Below are 22,853 nucleotides of genomic sequence, written 5' to 3'. Positions count from 1 at the left end.
TATTTTTGTCCCACATAGGAGATTGAGCGTGTTAATGAAATAAATGAGACATCAGGTAGTCTGTGGAATTGTTCTTTGTACATTGTTTTGCTCTGAAGTAAAAAAACCAGAATCCATAACTACAGAATGGCTTTCTCTTTTTCTAATGAGTCATATTTCCAAATTAACTCTCTGCTTTATTTTAGGTCCTAAGAGGTCAGCAGTATGGTAGGAGCTGTGATGTATGGAGTGTTGGCTGTGCTATTATAGAAATGGCTTGTGCTAAACCACCTTGGAATGCAGAAAAACACTCCAATCATCTTGCTTTGATATTTAAGGTAATCATGAGATAAAAATTACTTCTTTCTGCTAAAATTGGCAGAAGGCAAATTTTCATGGGTTCTCCTTCCCTATCAATCTAACGTGAAGGCATATCTTCTTTGAAATAAATGTATGTGTATATATCTCCAGGAATTGATATGGTGTGGTGAATGTTGGCAGCATGAACAGTCAGTTCTCATTATTCACGGTAATCATGCTCTATCAAGTCACTGAGAACACTGAATTAGCAAATACTGAATCATTGCTCCTGGGTTTAATATGTACATATATATATGTATATGTATATATATATATATATACACACACACACACACACGCACACCAAACTTATAAATTAAAATACTTGAAGCTCTTTATGTATTGTACTGTCACAAATTTTTTAATCTGTTATTTCCTGTATTTAAAAAATTCACACCTAAGTCAGAGGCCAAGGCTGTTCTACCTTTCTGACAACTTCCAAATCCATTCTCTCCACTTCCACCAGAGAATAATGTAATGTTTGAGATTTTTAGCATTTGAGTTGCACATGTGCTCATTTAAAAGCTTGGGCTTTGTAGTTATACAGACCTGGGCCCAAACCCTGGTTCCATCCTTTAACAGCCATGTGACTTATTCTGTCTACTGTCCGTTTTCTTGTTTATAAAATGGGTGTAATAATAGCACCTCCTTGATGAATTATTTATATTACATCATATTATGAGGATAAACAGAATTACCTCTGGGCCTGAGAGTAAAGCACTTAAAACACACAGTCTGTGCAGAGTGGGTAGTATTAGTCCTCCGAGCTGATCCCCAGCGCCTCTCCCCTGCCGTAATCTCCTCCAGGTCTCCCCATGCTTATATAACTTCCTCAGTCACCTGAAAATAAAAAATCAGTGCAGTTGTGTTTCTGATATACTAAATTGACTGGCCAGGTTTAGTCTTACTTACTCTGAATAGCTCTCTGTGCTGAAAAAACAGAAAATGTGCAATGAAGGAAAGAGGACAAACCATTTTGGAGAGTATGAGGAAAGCAGAATTGATCTGAGTGACTATTTCACCTGCCTCATCATTGTGATGCACTTCGCCTTGTTCATTTGAGACAATAAAGAGAACTGTAGCTCCATCTGATCAGCATGTATTTGGTCAAATTCATGAGTTTTTCCATAGACACCGTGTTAGCAAAAAGTCCACCCACTTTTAATTCTTCTATGTATAGGATGCATATATAGAGGTTATGAAATATATGCACGTGTACTTCGGTATCAGAAGCTCCAGTTGTGGAGAACTTTAACCCTAGTGTTTTCTCTTACAGATTGCCAGTGCAACTACTGCTCCATCAATCCCTTCACATTTGTCTCCTGGTTTACGAGATGTGGCTCTTCGCTGTTTAGAACTTCAACCTCAGGACAGACCTCCATCAAGAGAGCTACTGAAGCATCCCGTCTTCCGTACTACATGGTAGCCAATTATACAAATAAACTGTAATGGAGACAGGATGCTCAACAAGAGAAAAAACTTTTGTGGGGAACCACATTGATAATCTGCTGGCCTTCATGCCACTGAACAGCTATGAACAAGATCAGTGGGGAACCCTTACCTAAGTATGTGATTGACAAATCATGATTTGTACCTAAGCTTAGTATGCAAAAGTCCACAATTTGTGCAGAAACTGTAAACTGTGCCTTTCAAAGAACTGGCCCTAGGTAAACAGGAAAGCAATGAAGTTTGCATGATTAATTAACAGAAGCATAATTTTTTGGAGCACTTTTTCAGCAATATTAGCAGCTGAGGGGCTCAGGATCTGTTTTAATGTTTCAGTTATTCTTCCATTTCATATTGTGATCACAAGCAGGGGGTTCTGCAGTTGGTTTTTTTGTTTTTTTTTTTTTTGGTCACTGGCTATAAAAATCAGTATCTGCCTCTTTTAGGTCAGAATATGCTATAAGTAGCAGTAAATAAATATATTTTTAAAAGTTGATAACTTCTTTATGACCCACAATTGACCTTTATCTTTTTAAATGCCTGGGCAATTGTGGTTCATCGTGCATTTTACTGTTGGCCCATTCATTTCGTTTTTGGAAATTATGGTTCTATATTTTCATTTCACCTTCATTTATGTTTAATATTCAGGGAAAGGTGATCTTTTCAAACCAGAAAAAAAAAAAAAGAACTAGATGTGAACCAGAGTTTATTAAATATCTTGCTATTGCAAGAGTTTTTTAAAATATAGATGCAATTTTGTTTGTTTTTAAAATTGGAATATGATAAAATACTACCTTCATTGAGTCAGTCACTGCTCTTCTTATGCAGGTTAAATATAAATTAAGTGAAAATCAACTGTTCTCTGTGATGCAGCTCACAACCAAGATCAAGATGACCTTGAAATGTATTTGAATTTTTTTAATGTATCGGTTTCTTTTGTAGGAAACTTCACACCATTTAAGTCTTACTCTGTATGTAATTATCCATCATGCATCATCACCACTGATAACAACGTTAACTGCTGTTTTCCTTCTACCATGCATTATCTCTTTACAGTAGGCCTGGCTGATAGATAAAGAAAAATTAACTTACTCAACTAGGAATGAGTGTTTCTAAACAATAAATTTGCTTTGAACTTGGAAAATGTGTTCAGAAAGATAAGTGAAACAATTTCATTTACACACTGATTCCTTGGATTTTGCACAGTTATCTAATGGTTTTTGTCTAAACTGAGTTCAGATGCATGGAATCCTGAAGGAAAATGGCAGCTCTTTTACCCTTTTTTCTGTGAGTCTTTTAAATTAAGTACTGATTAAGTATTTAATACAGCTTTTTGAGATGTTAAGTTTTAACTCTTCAGAAGCCAGTTGAATTGTTGCAGAGTTAAATAAAATTGGTTATTCTCAAAGACTCAGGATAAGCTAAATAAGCTATATAGAGTACATTTTAAATGTACAACACAAATTGGAAGTAAAATAAGTTACAAGATAAGTTTACAGGGATATATTGCATATAATTTTTAAAAGGCAGTTTTTTTATATGAATGTGTTTCTTAGTGAAATTTTACATTCCTTTGGTTGGAAGATTGGCAATATTTGAAGAGTTAAACATAGTACAGAAATGTGAAGTTTGGTAGCTCTAAATGTGTTGTATTTTCTTTCTTTTTTTTTTTTTGACTACTTAGAATTTTCACAGTTCTAATAAGATTGTTTCCAAGTCTCTCATGTGCAAGCTTTAAAGGATGCACTCTTGCCATTTTATGTACTGGAAGATCATTGGTCAGATTAATACTGTGTCTGACAGAGATGTAAACTGTATAAACTGAGGAACCTCAGCTAATCAGTATTACTTTGTAGATCACCATGCCCACCACATTTCAAACTCAGACTGCCTCTAGATGTCAGAAATCCATTGTTTGAGTTTGTTTGCAGTTCCCTCAGCTTGCTGGTAATTGTGGTGTTTTGTTTTTTGTTTTGTTTTCAATGCAAATGTGATGTAATATTCTTATTTTCTTTGGATCAAAGCTGGACTGAAAATTGTAATGTGTAATTATTTTTGTGTTCTTAATGTTATTTGGTACTCAAGTTGTAAATAACGTCTACTGCTGTTTATTCCAGTTTCTACTACCTCAGGTGTCCTATAGATTTTTCTTCTACCAAAGTTCACTTTCACAATGAAATTATATTTGCTGTATGACTATGATTCCTAAGACTTCCAGGGCTTAAGGGCTAACTTCTATTAGCACCTTACTGTGTAAGCAAATGTTACAAAAAAAATCTCTGGGTTAAGATAATTTGGCTTAAATGTATCCTTTGTTATTTTAAATATATCAAGATATTTTAATTAAAATTTTTACCCCATTGAACCACTTTTATAGTATTTGTACCTATTTTGGTGTTTTGTCTTTATAGTAAATAAAAGTTTTTGAACAAAGGTTGTTATTTTTATTTATTTTGAAATAATTTCATACTGACAAAAAAGTCCTAAGAACACCACAAAGTGCTCCCATATATACCATTCACCCAAAAGCCCCATTCAGATTTTGCCAGCAGCCCAGTTATATCCTTTATAGCAAAAGGATCCAAACCAAGATCAGCTTTGCTCTTGGCTATGTTTCTTGAGTCCCATTCAATCCAGAACCATTCCTTATGCCTTCCTTGACCCTGACGACCTTAATTTACTGTTTTATAGAAGTCCCTCAATTTGCATTTGGTGATTCCTCATGATTCAATTCAGAGTATGCATTTGTGACAGGAATATCTCAGAGATGATGGTGCAGGCAGTGTTCTTTTCAGTGTCTCCTATCCGGAGGTATACAAGGTCAGTTTGTCCCATTGCTGGTGATACAAACTGTGATCATCTGAGAAGGCTTTGCCACTGTAAAGTTACTCTTTCCCTTTATAATTAATATCTACCTTTATATTAAATATTTTGTGGAGGTGACACTTTGAGGCTACATAAATAGCTTGTTATTCATCCAACTTTAGCTCTCTGCTCTTAACTTTCTTGCCTGAATTATTACTCTGATGGTTGCCAGACACTGGTTTTCTGGTTCCTGCACTCCTTCTGTATTCTGTTAATGGGCATTTTTCTATAAGGAAGACGTTTCTCTTCTTTGTTATTCATATATATCAAAATGGGTTTGTGGATTCCTATTCAGTGAGATAAAATCCATTACTGTCATCACATATTTCCTCAAATTGTCACATTTAGCCATTGGGAGCCTCTCAGAGCTAGCTTCTCTATGGACTGACAAGCCACCATTATTCTTTGAACACTTCTATACTTTCAGACCCATCTCGTGAGTTTGGTTCAGCCCTGGGATCAGCCATTTTTCCAAAGAGCCCTGACTGGTATTTAAAAACTGGGTGCTAGATACACTCATTACTCCTGGGTATCACTGCTCCCAGGCCCTCTTGGTAGACAAAGCTAGAATATATGTTTTTTTGCATACGTATGCAGAATACATATATATATATACCTACCCATACACACACATAAACCATGAGTTCACACTAACCTTTCCATTTCAATATACCACCATCCAGGTTCATTCAAGCTTTCCCTCTTTCCATATTTGTAACTCCTTTTCTGGACAGTAAGAAACCTGGCTCCCATTTGCCTCAATATGTTGACTGACTTGCTCAAGCTCTCCACCCACCCATGTAACCCATCTCCTGATCCCCGTTAGGCTGCCACCTCAGTCGGCTGCCTTCTCTGCATGGGCCCCAACCCCTGCTGGACTGCCCTTGTTCCAGCTTACCTAAAGCCAGACACACACGTATGTATACTTTATTTTTTAGGGCAGTTTTAGGTTCACAACGAAATGGAGCAGAAGATTCAGGGATTTCCCCCGTAACTCCTGGCCTCACATACTGCACAGCCTACCCCACTATCAACACTGAAGGGCTTTTTGACAAAATAAAGGAAAGCTTTATTTAAAATTGTTCTTTAAAAAAAAAAATTAACTGAAAATTATACCTTTTTTAAAAAAATCTTATGTGGTTTGACATGTTATATACTTGCACATAAATACTACTACTGTTCCCAGACAGCACAGATTAAACTTAATTGATCCTGTTCATACAACTCTTTTTATATCAGACATAAAAAAAGCATAAAAACCATCCTCTTATGTTAAACTGTTGGGAATAGGAATAAAGATTTATTCAACAGCTACTATTTGTCAGGCATACTTTACAACAGTGATTATACTCCATTTCACAAATGAGGAAATAAGGCAATTTCAATCATTCTGCAATTCAGGCTGTACCAGGGAACTCACTTGGCCTACCCCAGAGTTTTAGTCTTAGATTGTACCTTGTGGTTGTGTGTTACTGTTTTCTACTTTCATCCTTCGTATTTCTGCTCAGTAGTTGTTTCTCACATGATCACCCTGCAAGATAGGTAATGTCACTGAAAACTGTGAGTTCAGAAGCTATCTTGTGTCTCTACATTGTTTTAAACTTTCTGTATAACGTGATTTAAAATGTACACCTTTTAAATAGGCTCTGGATATTTTCCCTAAAGGGCACACTTCAGTCATTTCAGGAAAATATTAACTTTGAGAAAAGCTTTCTGTTTCAGAGGAATTAATAAATTAATTCTGTTCCTTGATTTTACTTCAATGATATTAACAGTTTTACAAAATGACCAAATCTGCAGGTTAGATGGAATCTAGAAAAATGTTGGGGTATCATGCCCACATGGAAATGCCAATGAATGCATTTGTGAACTGATACAGTAATTCACTTGTTATAAAACAAAATGCATGAAATACTGCAGTCACTGGAGAACACAGTGACAAACGTATGCAAACTGCCATATTTCCATGTCATGACAATTTTTAGGTTTGTCATTTTAAAAATTTCTGCTATAAGCAAAAATCGCATGTTGAATTGAGACGTAAGGTAGGAAAGGATGGGTCTTTTAAAGTAGGTGATGATGATGGACTTCGTGACCACAGAGCCTGAGACATCACCTGGGTCAAGTCTGGCTCTGCCACTTGCTAGCCGTGTAACCCCACAACAGCTTTGTAAGAAGTAAGAGAACCTATGTAAATGGCTAAGAACAGTACCAGGCACAGTGGATGCACAATATGTATTTTATGAATGAATGAGTGACCCAAAAGTCACAGACTCAAATGCCTGTGGACCTAGAAGTGTCCTTAGCAGAGCTTTTGGCTAACCTGAGAGTTCATGCCAAATTCATGTCCAAGCGGGGTCCATGGTTACCATGTTGGAATGAAAAAAAAAAAGCCCAGTGTTTCCAAAGCCTCTGAATTTTCAAAAGAAGCTGGAGAGATCTGGATTTTACATGCAATTTCTTGTTGTTTACACATTGGAAACTAATTTTAAATTTTATAAGGAACAGTAGGCTAAACAAAACTCATATGCTTGATCTGGCGTGACTAGCTGCTTTTTGACCTCTGACCTGGGTCCAGGCTTATAAAACAAAAAATGAAGTAGAAAATCAGAGTGAAATCTCAGCTTTAGGAAACTGGATCCAGGACTTTTGTCTTCTGAGATATATGAGATAAGGGGGAAATGGAGATGCTGATTATAGATGCTAGAGAAAATTAATGTCTAGTTTTATGCACTAATGTGAAATGCTTACCGCTAAAGCCTAATTATCATGTAGCAAACTATGTATATAGCATTCAAATATGCAGGACTTCCCGGTGGTCCACTGGTAAAGAATCCACCTTACAATGCAGGGGACATGGGTTTGATCCCTGGTCTGGGAACTAAGATCCCACATGCCGCGGGGCAACTAAGCCCGTGGGCCACAACTACTGAGCCCACACGCCTCAACTAGAGAGCCTGCATGCCGCAAACTACAGAGCCCACGTGCTCTGGAAACTGCACGCCACAGCTAGAAAAGAGAAAACCCACACACCACAACTAGAGAGAAGCCCGCATGCCACAAGGAAGAGCCCGCACGCTACAATAAAAGATCCAGCATGCCTCAATGAAGATCCCGCATGCTGCAACTAAGACCCAACACAGCCAAAAACAAATAAGTAAAATCTTAGAAAAACAAACAAATATGCCATCACAGTATAGCTAGTCTGTGAGTTTCATTTTACAGTAGGTACTCTGCATGATCTGTGACTAAAGAACTTCATCCACAACTGAAGCCGGTCTCATCACTTGAGATCAACCTGGTATTACTGTGGCCCATGCCCCATGGCCCTCAGTTCAGAACTTTGCCAAACCTGTAGAGATAAAACTAGGCTAAGCTGATGACATAAGAGGCAAAGTCTTCATGCCCCAAAGTTCCTTTCCCACAATGCTGAAATTCGTATTGGAGTTTATTTTTGAGATAACTAAGTGCTATTTTCCCTTAAAGTCAATTTGCTTAATGATATCTCACAACATCTACGTAGACATACTCAGAGGATAAGAGTTGTAACTAGGATGAAAGGGAAAGAAAGAAAAGGAGGAGGAATAATGAGGTATGGGGAAATATTGAAAAATCTTTGGCAGGGAGTAGCACAACTATATTTGCATTTTATAAAGATCACTCCAGCAGTATCTTGAAGAAGGAATCAAAGGGGTGGTACCAGAGGCAGAAAGAAAGTCCGAAGACAACTGCATTATCTAGATAAGAAAGTGTGAGGGGAGGGCTTCCCTGGTGGCGCAGCGGTTGAGAGTCCGCCTGCCAATGCAGGGGACACAGGTTCGTGCCCCGGTCTGAGAAGACCCCACATGCCGCGGAGCGGCTGGGCCCGTGAGCCATGGCCACTGAGCCTGCGCATCCGGAGCCTGTGCTCTGCAACGGGAGAGGCCACAACGGTGAGAGGCCCGGTACCGCAAAAAAAAAAAAAAAAAAGGAAGTGTGAGGGGAGAGTGATGTCAGCATCAGGGCAGAATACAATGTCCCTAACAACACTGAATCATGAAGAAAGAGAAAATCTGAACAGACCGATAACAAGTAAGGAAACTGAATCAGTAAACAAAAACCTCTCAACAAAGAAAAGCCCAGGGGGGCTTCCCTGGTGGCACAATGATTGAGAATCTGCCTGCTAATGCAGGGGACACGGGTTCGAGCCCTGGTCTGGGAGGATCCCACATGCTGCGGAGCAACTAGGTCCGTGAGCCACAACTACTGAGCCTGCACGTCTGGAGCCTGTGCTCCACAACAAGAGAGGCCGCGACAGTCAGAGGCCCGCGCACTGCCATGAAGAGTGGCCCCCACTTGCCACAACTAAAGAAAGCCCTCGCACAGAAACGAAGACCCAACACAGCAAAAATAAATAAATAAATTACTAAACTCCTACCCCCAACATCTTCTTAAAAAAAAAAAAGAAAGAAAAGGAAAAGCCCAGGACCAGATGGTTTTGCTGGTGAGTTCCATCAAACATTTAAAGAATTAACGCCAATCCTTTTCAAACTCTTCAAAAAAACTGAAGAGGAGGGAACACTCCCAAGCTCATTTTATGAGCCCAGTGTTACCCTGATATCAAAGACAGAATCGGACACTACAAAAAAGAAAACTACAGGCCACAGGTGGTCCAGGATGGCCGTGTAGGAAGATCCTGAACTCACCTCCTCCCACAGGTACACCAAATCTACAACTACATATGGAATATTTCCCTCTGGAAAAGACCTGAAAACTAGCTGACCAGCTCCTTCACGACAAATGATAAAAGGGCCACATTGAGGCAGAGGCAGAGAAGTGATCTCACTAAAACCCCACCCTCAGTGCAGCGACCCACAGTCAGGAGGGATGTCAAAAATGCAGAGCTTCTCCCTGAGGAGTGAGGGGTTTGTGCCGCACATCGGGTGCCCCGACCCTTGGGACCTGCAGTGGAGAGATGAGCCCCCAAAAGGTCTGGCTTGGGAAACCAACAGAGCTCACGTCCAGGGGACCCAAAGGGCTGTACAGAACTGAGACATTTCTCTTAAAGGGCTCATGTGCAGACTCACTTGCCCTGGGGACCAGTGAAAAGCAGCAGTTTGAAAAGTGTCTGTTCTCCACCGTGGCTGTATCAATTTACATTCCCACCAACAGTACGAGAGGGTTCCCTTTTCTCCACACCCTCTCCAGCATTTGTTGTTTGTAGACTTTTTGATGATGGCCATTCTGACTGGTGTGAGGTGATACCTCACTGTAGTTTTGATTTGCATTTCTCTAATAATCAGTGATACTGAGCATCTTTTTTTTTTTTTTTTTTTTGATACTGAGCATCTTTACACGTGCCTGTTGGCCATCTGTATGTCTTCTTTGGAGAAATGCCTATTTAGGTCTTCTGCCCATTTTTTTGATTGGGTTGGTTTTTTTGTTTTTGATATTAAGCTGTATGAGTTGTTTATATATTTTAGAAATTAATCCCTTTTTGGTCTCTTCATTTGCAAATATTTTCTCCCATTCTGTAGGTTGTCTTTCTGTTTTGTGTATGGTTTCCTTTGCTATGCAAAAGCTTTTAAGTTTAATTAGGTCCCACTTATTTTTGCTTTTGTTTCCATTAATCTAGGAGACAGATCCAAAAAAAAATATTGCTGCAATTTATGTCAAAGCATGTTCTGCCTATGTTTTCCTCTAGGAGCTTTATAGTATCTGGTCTTACATTTACGTCTTTAATCCATTTTGAGTTAATTTTTGTATGCGGTGTTAGTGAATGTTCTAATTTCATTCTTTTACATGTAGCTGTCCAGTTTTCCCAGCAGAAATTATTGAAGAGACTGTCCTTTCTTCATTGTATATTCTTGCCTCTTTTGTCATAGATTAATTGACCATAAGTGCGTGGTTTATTTCTGGGCATTCTCTATCCTGTTCCACTGATCTATGTGTCTGTTTTTGTGCCAATACCATACTGGTTTTTTTTTTAACATCTTTATTAGAGTATAATTGCTTTACAATGCTGTGTTAGTTTCTGTTGTATAACAAAGTGAATCAGCTATACATATACATACATCCCCATATCTCCTCCCTCTTGTGTCTCCCTCCCACCCTCCCTATCCCACCCCTCTTGGTGGTCACAAAGCACCAAGCTGATCTCCCTGTGTACCATACTGTTTTGATTACTATAGCTTTGTAGTAATTTACAGTATAGTCTGAAGTCAGGGAGTGTGGTTCCTCCAGCTCCATTCTTCTTTCTCAAGATTGTTTTGGCTATTGGGGGTCTTTTGTGTTTCCATACAAATTTTAAAATTATTTGTTCTAGTTCTGTGAAAAATGCCATTAGTATTTTGATAGGGATTGCACTGAATCTGTAGATTGCTTTGGGTAGTATAGTCATTTTCACAATGTTGAATCTTCCAGTCCAAGAACATGCTATATCTTTCCATCTGTTTGTGTCATCTTCAATTTCTTTCATCAGTGTCTTTCTTTTTTTTTGGCTGCACCAGGTCTTAGTTGAAGCATGTGGGATTTTTGTTGCAGCATGTGGACTCTTTAGTTGTGGCATGTAGGCTCTTAGTTACGGCATGCATGTGGGATCTAGTTCCCTGACCAGGGATTGAACCCAGGCCCCCTGCATTGGGAGCACAGAGTCTTAACCACTGGACCACCAGGGAAGTCCCTCATCAGTGTCTTATAGTTTTCCAAGTATGACTCTTGTATATCTGTAGGTAGGTTTATTTCTAGGTATTTTATTCTTTTTGATGCAGTGGTAAATGGGATTGTTTCTTTAATTTCTCTCATATTATGTTGTTAGTGTGTAGAAACTAACAGATTTCTGTATATTAATTTCCTTCAACTTTACCGATTTCATTGATATGAGTTCTAGTAGTTTCCTGGTAGCATCTTTAGGATTTTCTATGTATAGTATCACGTCATCTGCAAACAGTGACAGTTTTACTTCTTCTTCTCCAATTTGGGTTCCTTTTATTTCTTTTTATTCTCTGATTGCTGTGGCTAGTACAAAAGTGGCGAGAGTGGGCATTCTTGTCTTGTTCTGATCTTAGAGGAAATGCTTTCAGATTTTCACCATTGACTACGATGTTAGCTCTGGGTGTGTCATATATGGCCTTTATCATGTCGAGGTATGTTCCCTGTATGCCCACTTTCTGGAGAGTTTTTATCATAAATGGATGTTGAATTTTATCCAAAGCTTTTTCTGCATCTATGATCATCTCCATATGAGATGATCATATGGCTTTTATTCTTCAATTTGTTAATGTGGTGTATCACATTGACTGATCTATGGATACTGAAAAATCCTTGCATTCCTGGGATAAATCCCACTTGACCATGGTGTATGATCCTTTTAATGTATTGTTGAATTTGGTTTGCTAGTGATATTGTGAGCATATTTGCATCTATGTTCATCAGTAATATTGGCCTGTAATTTTCTTTTTTGTGGTATCTTTGTCTGGCTTTGGTATCAGGGAGATGGTGTCCTCATAGAATGAGTTCAAAAGTGTTCCTTCCTCTGCAATTTTTTAGAATAGTGTTAGAAGGATAGATGTTAACTCTTCTCTAAACTTTTGGTAGAATTCACTTGTGAAGCCATTTGGTCTTTTGTCTATTGGGAGTTTTTAAATTACTGATTCAATTTCAGTATTCATAAAAGTTTTAGGTCATGAAAAACAAATAAAAGCAGAGGTAGATTAAATTAGACTAGATTAACTTTGACCCAGTTTAAAAAACAAATAATAAAAGAACAGTTATAAAAGGTATTTTTGAAATTAGAGAAATTTAAATATGGGCTATATTCATGATATTGAATTACTGTTCACTTTTAAAGATACAATGGTAATGTGATTATGTAGAAAATGTCATTCTTATATATGTGTGTGTGGAGAGAGAGAGAGAGAGAGAGGAATTGTTACAAAATGTTAACAACTGGTGAACCTACATAAAAGATATATGGCTGTTCACTGAACTTTTCTGTAGGTTAGAAATTTTCAAAATAAAAAATTGGGAAAATATTTATGTTTGTATATTCTTTGGTTTGTTGTCATTTATTTTTTTGTATTTTACTTTGATTTCCTTTTTTTTTCTTTTTTTTTTTCCTGCAGCTGGGCTCCTGTATTTCAGTGGCAATTCAGCCTACACTAATTGACCACCAGTGAAAGAATTATTTACGGAATTACACAACATCCAGAAGAGGGCAGCAGAGTAAAAGTTTTCTTTAATTAAAGGATGATCTTAACAGTGTACTGACTTTGCCAAATATCTGAAAATCAGAGTTTACATCACCTCTTTCTCAGGAATAAGCAGTTAGCTCAGTGTTCCTCTTAGAAAACTGAAAAAACTAAGGCAATTCACTGATAACTCCATTGTTCCAATCAAAAACTTAGACTCAGTTTAAGAATAAGAACAGGACATTCTTATTCTCCTATCCCCTTCAGACAAGAGTAACAGTTACAACCAAGGAGAGGCTCTAAAAAGACACCTGATGCCTTTTTCCTGGTTTCCTGTTCTCAAGACCACCTTGCTCTTGAATTGCCACCCACCCACCCATCCAGCCATTCACCCATCCATCTTGCCAACCACTGTTCGTCTTGAGCTTCCCAAACTATTCCTACATGCTAGTGCTCTGCTTAAGAACCTTCAATGACTACCTACCGCTTACCTCAAGATTTCCTAATGGTCTGATCTTACTCTGCCTAAAAATTTTATTTCCTACTATTCCTAATGCAAATTTTTGCTCTACTCAGATTGTTACACTCTTGTTCTCTGAACCCACAGTATTCATTCCCACCTCTGCAGTTTTGCTCATGCCAATGGTTCTCAAACGTTTTGATCTCATACTCTGGTCTGAGAAGCAGCTGAGAGCCAATGGCATAGAATCTTCCAGTTGATATATTCAAAACTGCCATAACGAACTGTGTACTAATACACAGCTCTCTGGGGCATCATTCCTAAATATTTGTATGTTTATTATAATCATTTTCCACTAGATGGCAGTAAAGTGGCTGGAGGCAGAGGTGAGTTTTGCTAATTCAGACTAGCAGAGACAATTTTTTTCTTCTCCTTTTTAGGCAGTATGTTATTTTCTTTTACTTTTACTTTTTTTTTTTCAGCGGAGAGCATGAACACAGTCCCCCACTACCACAAATTATGCAGTCGAGTTTTCCACATTTGGGGAAATCGCAGGAGTCAACATATCCGGAGTACAATGGATAAGCCTTGCCCTGGAAAAACCACCTTTGAGATCATGGTATCTCCCCTGCCAGGTAAGTATTTCATGCAGTATTTTATAAATTTATTTATTTATTTATTTTTGTCTGCGTTGGGTCTTCGTTGCTGTGCGCGGGCTTTCTCTAGCTGCGGCGAGTGGGGGCTACTCTTGTTGCAGTGCACGGGCTTCTCATTGTGGTGGCTTCTCTTGTTGCGGCGCACAGGCTCTAGGCGCGCAGGCTCAGTAGTTGTGGCTTGCGGGCTCTAGATCGCAAGCTCAGTAGTTGTGGCACACGGCCTTAGTTGCTCCGCAGCACGTGGGATCTTCCCGGACCAGGTCTCGAACCCGTGTCCCCTGAATTTGGCAGGCAGGTTCTTAACCACTGCACCACCAGGGAAGTCCCTCATGCAGTATTTTAGACCCTAAAGCACAAAATAACTTTGAAATACATTGCGTCTAATTTTATCAATAGGCAATATACTACTGTAATTCATAGAATTGACATTAACTTCAATATCCAAAGTTAATGAAATGCCTTGTCACAAACTTTCCTTCTCAAAATTTTGCATCACAGTATGTGGCTCTAACACTCAATTCTCAAACATTTTTGTCTTCAGACCCCATTATACCTTTAAAAATTACGAGAATCCCCAAGGAGCTTTTGTTTATGTGGGTTATATCTATTGATATTTACTGTATCATATTAAAACTGATAAATTTTTAAATATTTACTTATTAATTCATTAAAAATAACAATTTAAAAATCTATTACATGTTAATATAGGTAACTTATCTTTATGAAAAATAGCTAACCCCCCCAAATAGTGAAAAGAATGGCATTTTAATATTTTTGCAAATCTATTTTATTTCTGGCTTAATAAGAGACAGCCAGATTCTCATATATGCTTCTGCATTCAATCTGTCTTACCACATATCATGTAACCCCTAGAAAATGCCACTGTACCCTTGTGAGAGAATGGAAATAAAGACAAATAACCTTTTAGTACTGTTATGAAAATAGCTTTGACCTTGCCAATCTCTAAAAAGATCGTGGGGACCCCCAGCGTCCTTAGGCTACACTTTGAGAACTGCTGATTTATGCTATCCCTTCCTTTCCACCTCTCTTCTACCTATTTCTCTTTGAGGCACTCCTTACTTCAGTAACTCATATTCAACTTCTATAGTAATATTTAATTTTTTCTAAATTATATGTTTTTCCAACTACACCATAATCTTTTGAAGCTGTACCTAGGCACACAGTTATCAATGAATAAATATTTGCCAGTTATGTTACCCACATTAGATGATGTACCTATTCAAATAGCCTCCAGAATACCCACTAACTTTAAACATCCACTCTCTTACAGCAGAGAACTGTGAAATCATGATTCATGCAAAGTAAGCCTGTCCTCCAGTTTATAGTTTGAAAAACAGTTCTTTCTTGAACAAAGTCAAAGCTCTTAGTTATTTACTGATCTTGCCCATAAAGAATATTAAGCGGATAAATACTGCCAAGAATTCATAAAATGTTTGAATATCTGCTCGTTTGTCAACATAAACTCAGTCTTTTCATCACTTTCCACAGAGAAAAAACCTTAACGCCCTCCTCTAAGGGTGGGAAGAGGACCCTTCCTTGCTTGCCCAGGAGCAGATAAACATTGGTGGGTTCACTCAAAGTAGTTCAGCAGTTCCCTCCTGCATTTCCCTACAAGACTGGCTTTCCAATTCTGGGCTATTTTAAATCTTACCTTCTCATCTCAAACCTCCAATATTCCCCTATAACTATTCTCAGTTGAAGATCTTGCCTCATAGGTCAGTGAGAAACTAGAAGCCATCAGATTTAGCCCTCAACTTTCTCCAACCAAATCCCCTAGTATCCACTGAGTACACATTCTCCGCCTTCCCTCTTACTACAGTTGAAGATGTATCCCTGCTCCTGTCAGAGGACAACCTCTCCACTTATGCTCTAAATCCACTCCCACCTTTTCAAAAACTTTATTCTGGAAATTACTCATACATCTATATAAATTTCTTTCTTTCTGTTGGATCATTCTCACCAGCACACAAATATGCTATAGGATCTTTCATCTTACAAAATTTCCCTTCACCTTTGGCCCTATTTCTCTGCCTCTCTTTCAGTAAAACTTACTAAAAGAGTTGTGTACATTTGTTTCTCCTTCCTCACCTCATATTTTCTCCCCAACACACTCAAACTTTTCACCAAAACTGCTTTTAATCAAGTCACCATGGGCCTGCATCTTGTAAAACTCATGGTCACTGATCCATCTACGTTTTTGCCATCTCCTTTTTCTTCATGTCCTCTGGCTGAAGACTCTGAATTTTATCTCCAGCTATGGCTTCATTTCAAAGCTCCAGATACGGATATTCAACTAGTTACTTGTCATTTCTCACAGGTATTTTAAAACTTCACCCTCCCACATCCAATCTATCATCAAGTCTGGCCAGCTCCTCCAAAATATAATCCTAATCCACCCACTCTCTCCATCTCCACAGCTACCACTCTAGTCCAAGCTATCATTATCTGTCACCTAAACTACTGTACTAGCCTCCTAATTAACCTTCCTTGTGTGGTAACTGCCCATCTAATTGTCCATAAAACACTCAAAGTGATCTTTTAAAAACAAGAATCAAATCATGTTACTTCTCTGCTCATAACCCTCCAATGACTTCCCACGCACACTAAGAATGCTAAATCCTCACCCAAACCTGCAAGGCCCTCCATGATTTGGCCACTTCCCTGACATCACCTTTCCCCTCTCCTTTACTACCATGTTCCAGCCACGTGGCCCTCTTTTCCTTGCTTGAATATATCAAGCTCTTCCCCACCTCAGTGCCTTTGCATTTCCTATCCAGAGACTCTCCCCATAGATCTTCCCAAGTTTGGTGCCTCCTTGTCATTTAGGTCTCAGTCACACATGGCGCCACCCTATCTAGTGCTGCTACCCCTATTCCCACCCCAAGTAACCCTTAAGAGGGTGAAGTCCCAGGAGGAAACAGAAGACACACACAAAATTATCCACCCCACTCCCTTCTCAGTACCCTACCTCATTTTCTTCAGGGCACTAATCGCTATCTGATATTATTTATGTGTTTAATATCTGTCTCCTACACTAGAGCCTGGGATGCAGTAGGTGTTCATTAAATTATTTGTTGAAATCTCATTTTGAACTCTGGAAGTTACAATCCATTTAGGGACACTATTTGTGGATTTTAAGGATATTAATAATAAAGTTTATCTATCCTACATGGCATTTTTGTGATTAATAGCATAAATGGCCTTTAAATGAAAAAATACAGCACACATATCTTTAGTTGGGTAGAGTATTTCAAGAGACTGGAAACAATAGGAAGTAGGGGTAAAGAATCAGCAAAGAAGGCCATTTTGGACAGCAGCACATCTCTATGCCTACCAATGCTAACCTTTTGCTTGTTGTATATTATATATTAGAAAATTGTCTGCCTGTCTGTTGTTTCTCATTTATTTGTATTTAAAATTTTATGTAAATCATTAAAGGCAAAACAACTACAAAATATACACTCTTTTCAACTGCATTTGGTATGTTCATCAAGAGAGAGCATATCCTGGGACATAAAACAAGTCAATAAATTTAAAAGAACTGAAAACATACTTGTTCTCTGACCACAACAGAATTAAGAACCAATTACAACAAGATATCTAGGAAAACCCAAAATATTTGGAAATTAAAAACACTTCTAGGGACTTCCCTGGTGGTGCAGTGGTTAAGAATCTGCCTGCCAACAGGAATAAAGACGGAGACATAGAGAATGGACTTGAGGATACAGGGAGGGGGAAGGGTAACCTGGGATGAAGTGAGAGAGTGGCATGGACACATATACACTACCAAATGTAAAATAGATAGCTAGGGGGAAGCAGCCGCATAGCACAGGGAGATCAGCTCGGTGCTTTGTGTCCACCTAGAGGGGTGGGACAGGGAGGGTGGGAGGGAGACGGAAGAGGGAGGGGATATGAGGATGTATGTATATGTATAGCTGATTCACTTTGTTATACAGCAGAAACTAACATACCATTGTAAAGTAATTATACTCCAATAAAGATGTTAAAAAAAAAAAAAAGAATCCGCCTGCCAATGCAGGGGACATGGGCTCGAGCCCTGGTTCAGGAAGATCCCACATGCTGCAGAGCAACTAAGCCTGTGCGCCACAACTACTGAGCCTGTGCTCTAGAACCGAGCCACAACTACTGAGCCCGTGTGCCACAATTATTGAAGGCCGTGCACCTAGAACCCATGCTCTGCAACATGAGAAGCCACCACAATGAGAAGCCTGCGCACCACTATGAAGAGTAGCCCCCACTCACCACAAGTAGAGAAAGCCTGAGCACAGCAATGAAGACCCAACGTAGCCAAAAATAAATAAATAAATAATAAAACATAGTTATTAAGAAAATAATAAATAAAATAAAAAACACTTCTAAATAATTCATAGATCAAAAAATCACAAGGAAATTTAAAAAATATTTTATACTGAATGCTAATGAAAATACAATATATCAAAATTCCCAAGATTCAGCAAACATAATGCTTGGAAGGAAATTTTTAACTTTAAATACATATATTAGAAAAGAAGAGAATTACAGTAAATATTAAACTCGATTAATATCAGTGATGTTAAGGTTCTACTTTAAGAAGCTAGAAAAAGGGCAAAATAAACCCAAAGTAAGTAGGACATATAAAATAATAACAAAGAGAAATGGCCAAAATAGAAAATAGACAAACAACAGAGAAAATTAATAAAGTCAAAAGCTGTTTCTTTGAAAAGATCCACAAACTTCCAGTTACAATGATAAAAGAAAAAAGAAAACATATCACCAAAATCAGGAATGAATTATCACTACAGATCATATAGACATTAAAAGGACAGTAAGATTATATTTATGAACAATTTTATGCTACCAAATTTGACAACTTAGATGAAATGAACAAAATTCCATGACTAAACTTGAAACAAGATGAAACAAATTCTGAATAACCCTACATCTTTAAAAGAAATTGAATTCATTATCAAAGAAAACTAGAAACCCACAGTTTCACCAGAGAATTCTATCAATATTTAATAAAGGAATAACACCAATCTTATATTAAAAACAATTTGTTTTAGAAAGTAGAAGAGAAGGAAACACTTCTTAACTCATTTTAGGAGGTCAGCATAAGCCTAATACCAAAACTTGAAATAAAACTACAAACAAGCCATGAAACCAAAAATTTTAAAATACTTCAAAATAAACATGGGATGACAACAAAAGCATATAAAAACCGATAGGGTATGACCAAAGTGTTACTCACAATTGAGTAGGGTTATCTCAGGAATCCAAGGATGGTGCAACATTTGATAGTGTGTCATTATAATTCACTCTATTAATAGGAAAACAGAGAAAAGTCATGTGATCATCTCAATAAATAGCAAAGAAAAGCATTTGATATTCATCATTCATTTAAAACTTAAGACAAAAATTCTTGACAAATCAAAAATAGAAGAGAACTTTTTAAACTCTATAAATTATACCTACCAGAAAATTACAGTAAATATTAAACTCAAAGGTGAAACCTCAGAAATAGAAGAATGAAGTATATTCATACAAAATAATAAGGGGAGATTCCAAAATATATCTTTAATAAATAAAAGTTGAATATACAAAACACACTCACACACAATTCTATGATTTTCTACAGGAACATACACAGATAGGTACATACACAGAAATAAGATTGGCAGAAAACACATCAGCCTGATAACCTCCGAGGAGAGTGGTAAGGACCAGGATTGTTGGAAGCACAGGTTACAGGGTGTGGTTATAGGAGACTTTTTAGCCTTATCTACCATGTTTCTATTTGTTAAAAGGAGAATGCTATTTTCATGAATTACTTAGATAACCAACAGGTAATTTTAACACCATAAATTTAAACTCAACATAGTGTTGGAAGTCCAAACCAGAGCAATTAGGCAAGGAAAAGAAATAAAAGACACCCAAATTAGAAAGGAAGAAGTAAAACTGTCACTATTCGCAGATGACATGATATTATATATAGGAAACCCTAAAGACTCCATTAAAAAACTGTTAAACTACTAAACAAATTCAGTAAACTTGTGGGGTACAATTTCAACATGGAAAAATCTGTTGCATTTCTATACACTAATAAAGAACTAGCAGGAAGAAAAATTAAGAAAACAACCCCATTTACAATTGCATCAAAAGAATAAAATACCTAGGAATAAATATAACCAAAGAGGTGAAAGACCTGTCCAGTGAAAACTATAAGACATTAATGAAATAAACTGAAGATAACATAGATGGAAAGATATTAAATTATCATTGCTTAGAAGAATTAATATTGTTAAAATGTCCATATGACCCAAAGCAATCTAAAGATTCAATGCAATCCCTATCAAAATCCCAATGGCATTTTTCACAGAAATAAAACAAACAATTCTAAAATTTGTATGGAACCACAAAAGATTCCAAATAGCCAAAAGTATTGAGAAAGAAGAGCATAGCAGGAGGCAAAATACTCCCTGATATCAAACTATATTACAAAGCTATAGTAATCAAAACAGAATGGTATTGTCATAAAAACAGACACACAGATCAGTAAAACAGAATAGAGAGCCCAGAAATAAACCCATGCATATAAATAAATTTACAACAATTAATTTACAAGAAAGGAAAGAAGAATATACAATGGAGAAAGGACAGTCTCTTCAATAAATGTTGCTGGGATAACTGGACAGCCAACATGCAAAAGAATGACACTGGACTACTATCTTACACCATACACAAAAATTAACTCAAAATAGGTTAAACACTTGAATGTAAGACCTGAAACCATAAAACTCCTCAAAGAAAATATAGACAGTAAGCTCCTTAACATCATTCTTGCCAGTGATTTTTTGGATCTGACACCAAAAGCAAACGCAACAAAAGCAAAAATAAATAAGTGGGACTACATCAAACTAAAAAGCTTCTGTACAGCAAAGGAAACCATCAATAAAATGAAAAGGTAAGCTGATGAATGGAAGAAAAGGGGTTAACGTCCAAAATATATAAAGAACTCATCAACAGCAGAAAAACAACCTGATTTTTAAAATGGCCTCAAGATCTGAACAGATAGTTTTCCAAAGAAGATATCTAAATAGCCAACAGGTACATGCAAAGATGCTCAACATCACTAATCACCAGGGAAATGCAAATTAAAACCACAATAGATATCACCTCACACCTGTCAGAATCGCTATTATCAAAAAGACAACAAAAAACAAGTGTTGGTGAGGATGTAGAGAAAAGGGAACCCTTGTACACCATTTGTGGGGACTGTAAATTCGTGCAGTCACTATGGAAAACAGTATGAAGGTTCCTCAAAAAGTTAAAAATAGAACTACCATATGATCCAGCAATTCTACTTCTGGTTATGTATCTGAAGGAAACCAAATCACTGTCTTGAAAAGATTATCTGCACCCTCACGTTCATTGCAGCATTATTTACAATAGCCAAGACATGGAAACAACCTAAGTGCCCATCAATAAATGAATGGATAAAGAAGATGCAGTATATATATATACAATGAATACTACTCAGCCATAAAAAAACACGTTATCTTGCTATTTGCAACAACATGGATGGACCCTGAGGGCATTATTAAGTGAAATAAGACAAAGACAGACAAATAGTGTATAATCTCACTTATATGTGGAATCAAAAAAAAAAACAAGTTCATAGAAACAGAGAACAGACTGGTGGCTGCCAGGAGTTGGGGGGTGGAGGAAATGCATGAAGGGGGTCAAAAGGTACAAACTTCCTTTTATAAAATAGTAAGTCATGGGGATGTAATGTACAGCATGGTAACTATAGTTAACAAAATTGTATTGTACATTTGAAAGTCACTAAGAGAGTACATCTTAAAAGTCCTCATGACAAGAAGAAAATTTTCTATATATGGTGACAGATGTTAACTAGATTATTGTGATCATTTTGCAATATATACAAATATCGCATCATTATGTTGCACACTTGAAACTAATATTATGTTATATGTCAATTATATCTCAAAAACGTAAAGAAATAAGTAAATAAGTAAGGTCTGGGCAAAACGGTCCTTTGTACCAGAGGTACATTGTAGATGATTAAACTATATGGTAAAAATTTTAAAAGCACTGTAAATATATACAAAAACTACTTTTTTGTTTTTAAAGATAAGTATATTACTATAGGTAAGAAGTCAACTAGTTCCTTTTAGTTCCTTTTAAGTTTGGAGACCTTAAAGTTACTCTTTGAATGCCATTTGTTGCACATCCTGGAACTGAATTGCTCCCATTTAGCAAATCAGGTAAACCTGGAGGATGTCAATTTACCAAACACAACACCTGACAGCACAGCCTCTAGAGTTTGCCAACTATCCTATATAGTAGAGTGAAATAGAAACTTTGACAGATATTTTTTCTTTTTATTCCTTTTTTGGAATACAACAAATTAGTCCTAAGGCTACTTGAATTTGCCTGAATTTTCACTAGATCTGACTAGTTCAATTTAGACGTTTAGGTTAGGATTTACCCTCACTCTCAGGCAAAGAACAGGAAATCTGACTTTCCAGACTGAGGAAGCGGCATCAACACATTTATTTTTTAATAAACACCTGATTTGAAGATGGCTGAGTTATTCTAGTAGTTTACCCCTCCTGCAACTAAGCGTGGTCTAATTAATCCTCTCCTAAATGTGAACGCGTGTGTGTGAAAATACACGAGCGAATGGAGAAAGGAAAAGGGAACAAGGAGCCCTCCTACAGCTCTACGCACCTCTGTTTCAGCGAGCTGGGGTCAATAAAGCAGAGGCACGGAGACACGGCGACAGGAGGCCAGGAGGTACCGGGGCCGCCGAGCGCGGCACTGAGTGCTGAGACCGCGAAGGGGAGGGACGGCGGGGCCTCTGCTCCTCCTCGGGTC

The 22,853-nt window shown here is 37.5% G+C and overlaps 1 protein-coding gene, 1 long non-coding RNA gene and 1 other non-coding gene across 4 annotated transcripts in view; 1 reads left to right on the top strand and 2 right to left on the bottom strand.

Annotated features, from left to right (window-relative positions):
- MAP3K1 (mitogen-activated protein kinase kinase kinase 1) overlaps positions 1-4,218 on the top strand; it is an 81,820-nt gene extending 77,602 nt beyond the window's left edge. For both annotated transcript variants that reach the window (XM_004275160.3, XM_033437871.2), the window contains 2 exons: positions 186-317; positions 1,616-4,218. In XM_004275160.3, coding sequence (XP_004275208.1) covers positions 186-317; positions 1,616-1,765 — 282 coding nt within the window. In that variant the 3' untranslated portion in view covers positions 1,766-4,218. The remainder of the gene's footprint in view (positions 1-185; positions 318-1,615) is intronic.
- On the bottom strand, positions 639-22,840 carry LOC117203413 (uncharacterized). The gene is made up of 3 exons (XR_004486164.2): positions 22,707-22,840; positions 19,204-19,272; positions 639-1,179 (listed from the first exon to the last, which is right to left on the bottom strand). It is a non-coding gene; the product is annotated as an uncharacterized LOC117203413 (long non-coding RNA).
- Positions 13,758-13,921, bottom strand: LOC117203428 (U1 spliceosomal RNA). Its single transcript, XR_004486179.1, has one exon. It is a non-coding gene; the product is annotated as a U1 spliceosomal RNA (small nuclear RNA).
- Positions 22,841-22,853: the final 13 nt, after the last annotated feature.

The sequence above is a fragment of the Orcinus orca genome, chromosome 3 (genome assembly GCF_937001465.1).
Source record: "Orcinus orca chromosome 3, mOrcOrc1.1, whole genome shotgun sequence".
NCBI lineage: Eukaryota > Metazoa > Chordata > Mammalia > Artiodactyla > Delphinidae > Orcinus > Orcinus orca.
Note: the sequence above shows the minus strand (reverse complement) of the source record. Positions and strands in the feature narration are given on the sequence as shown.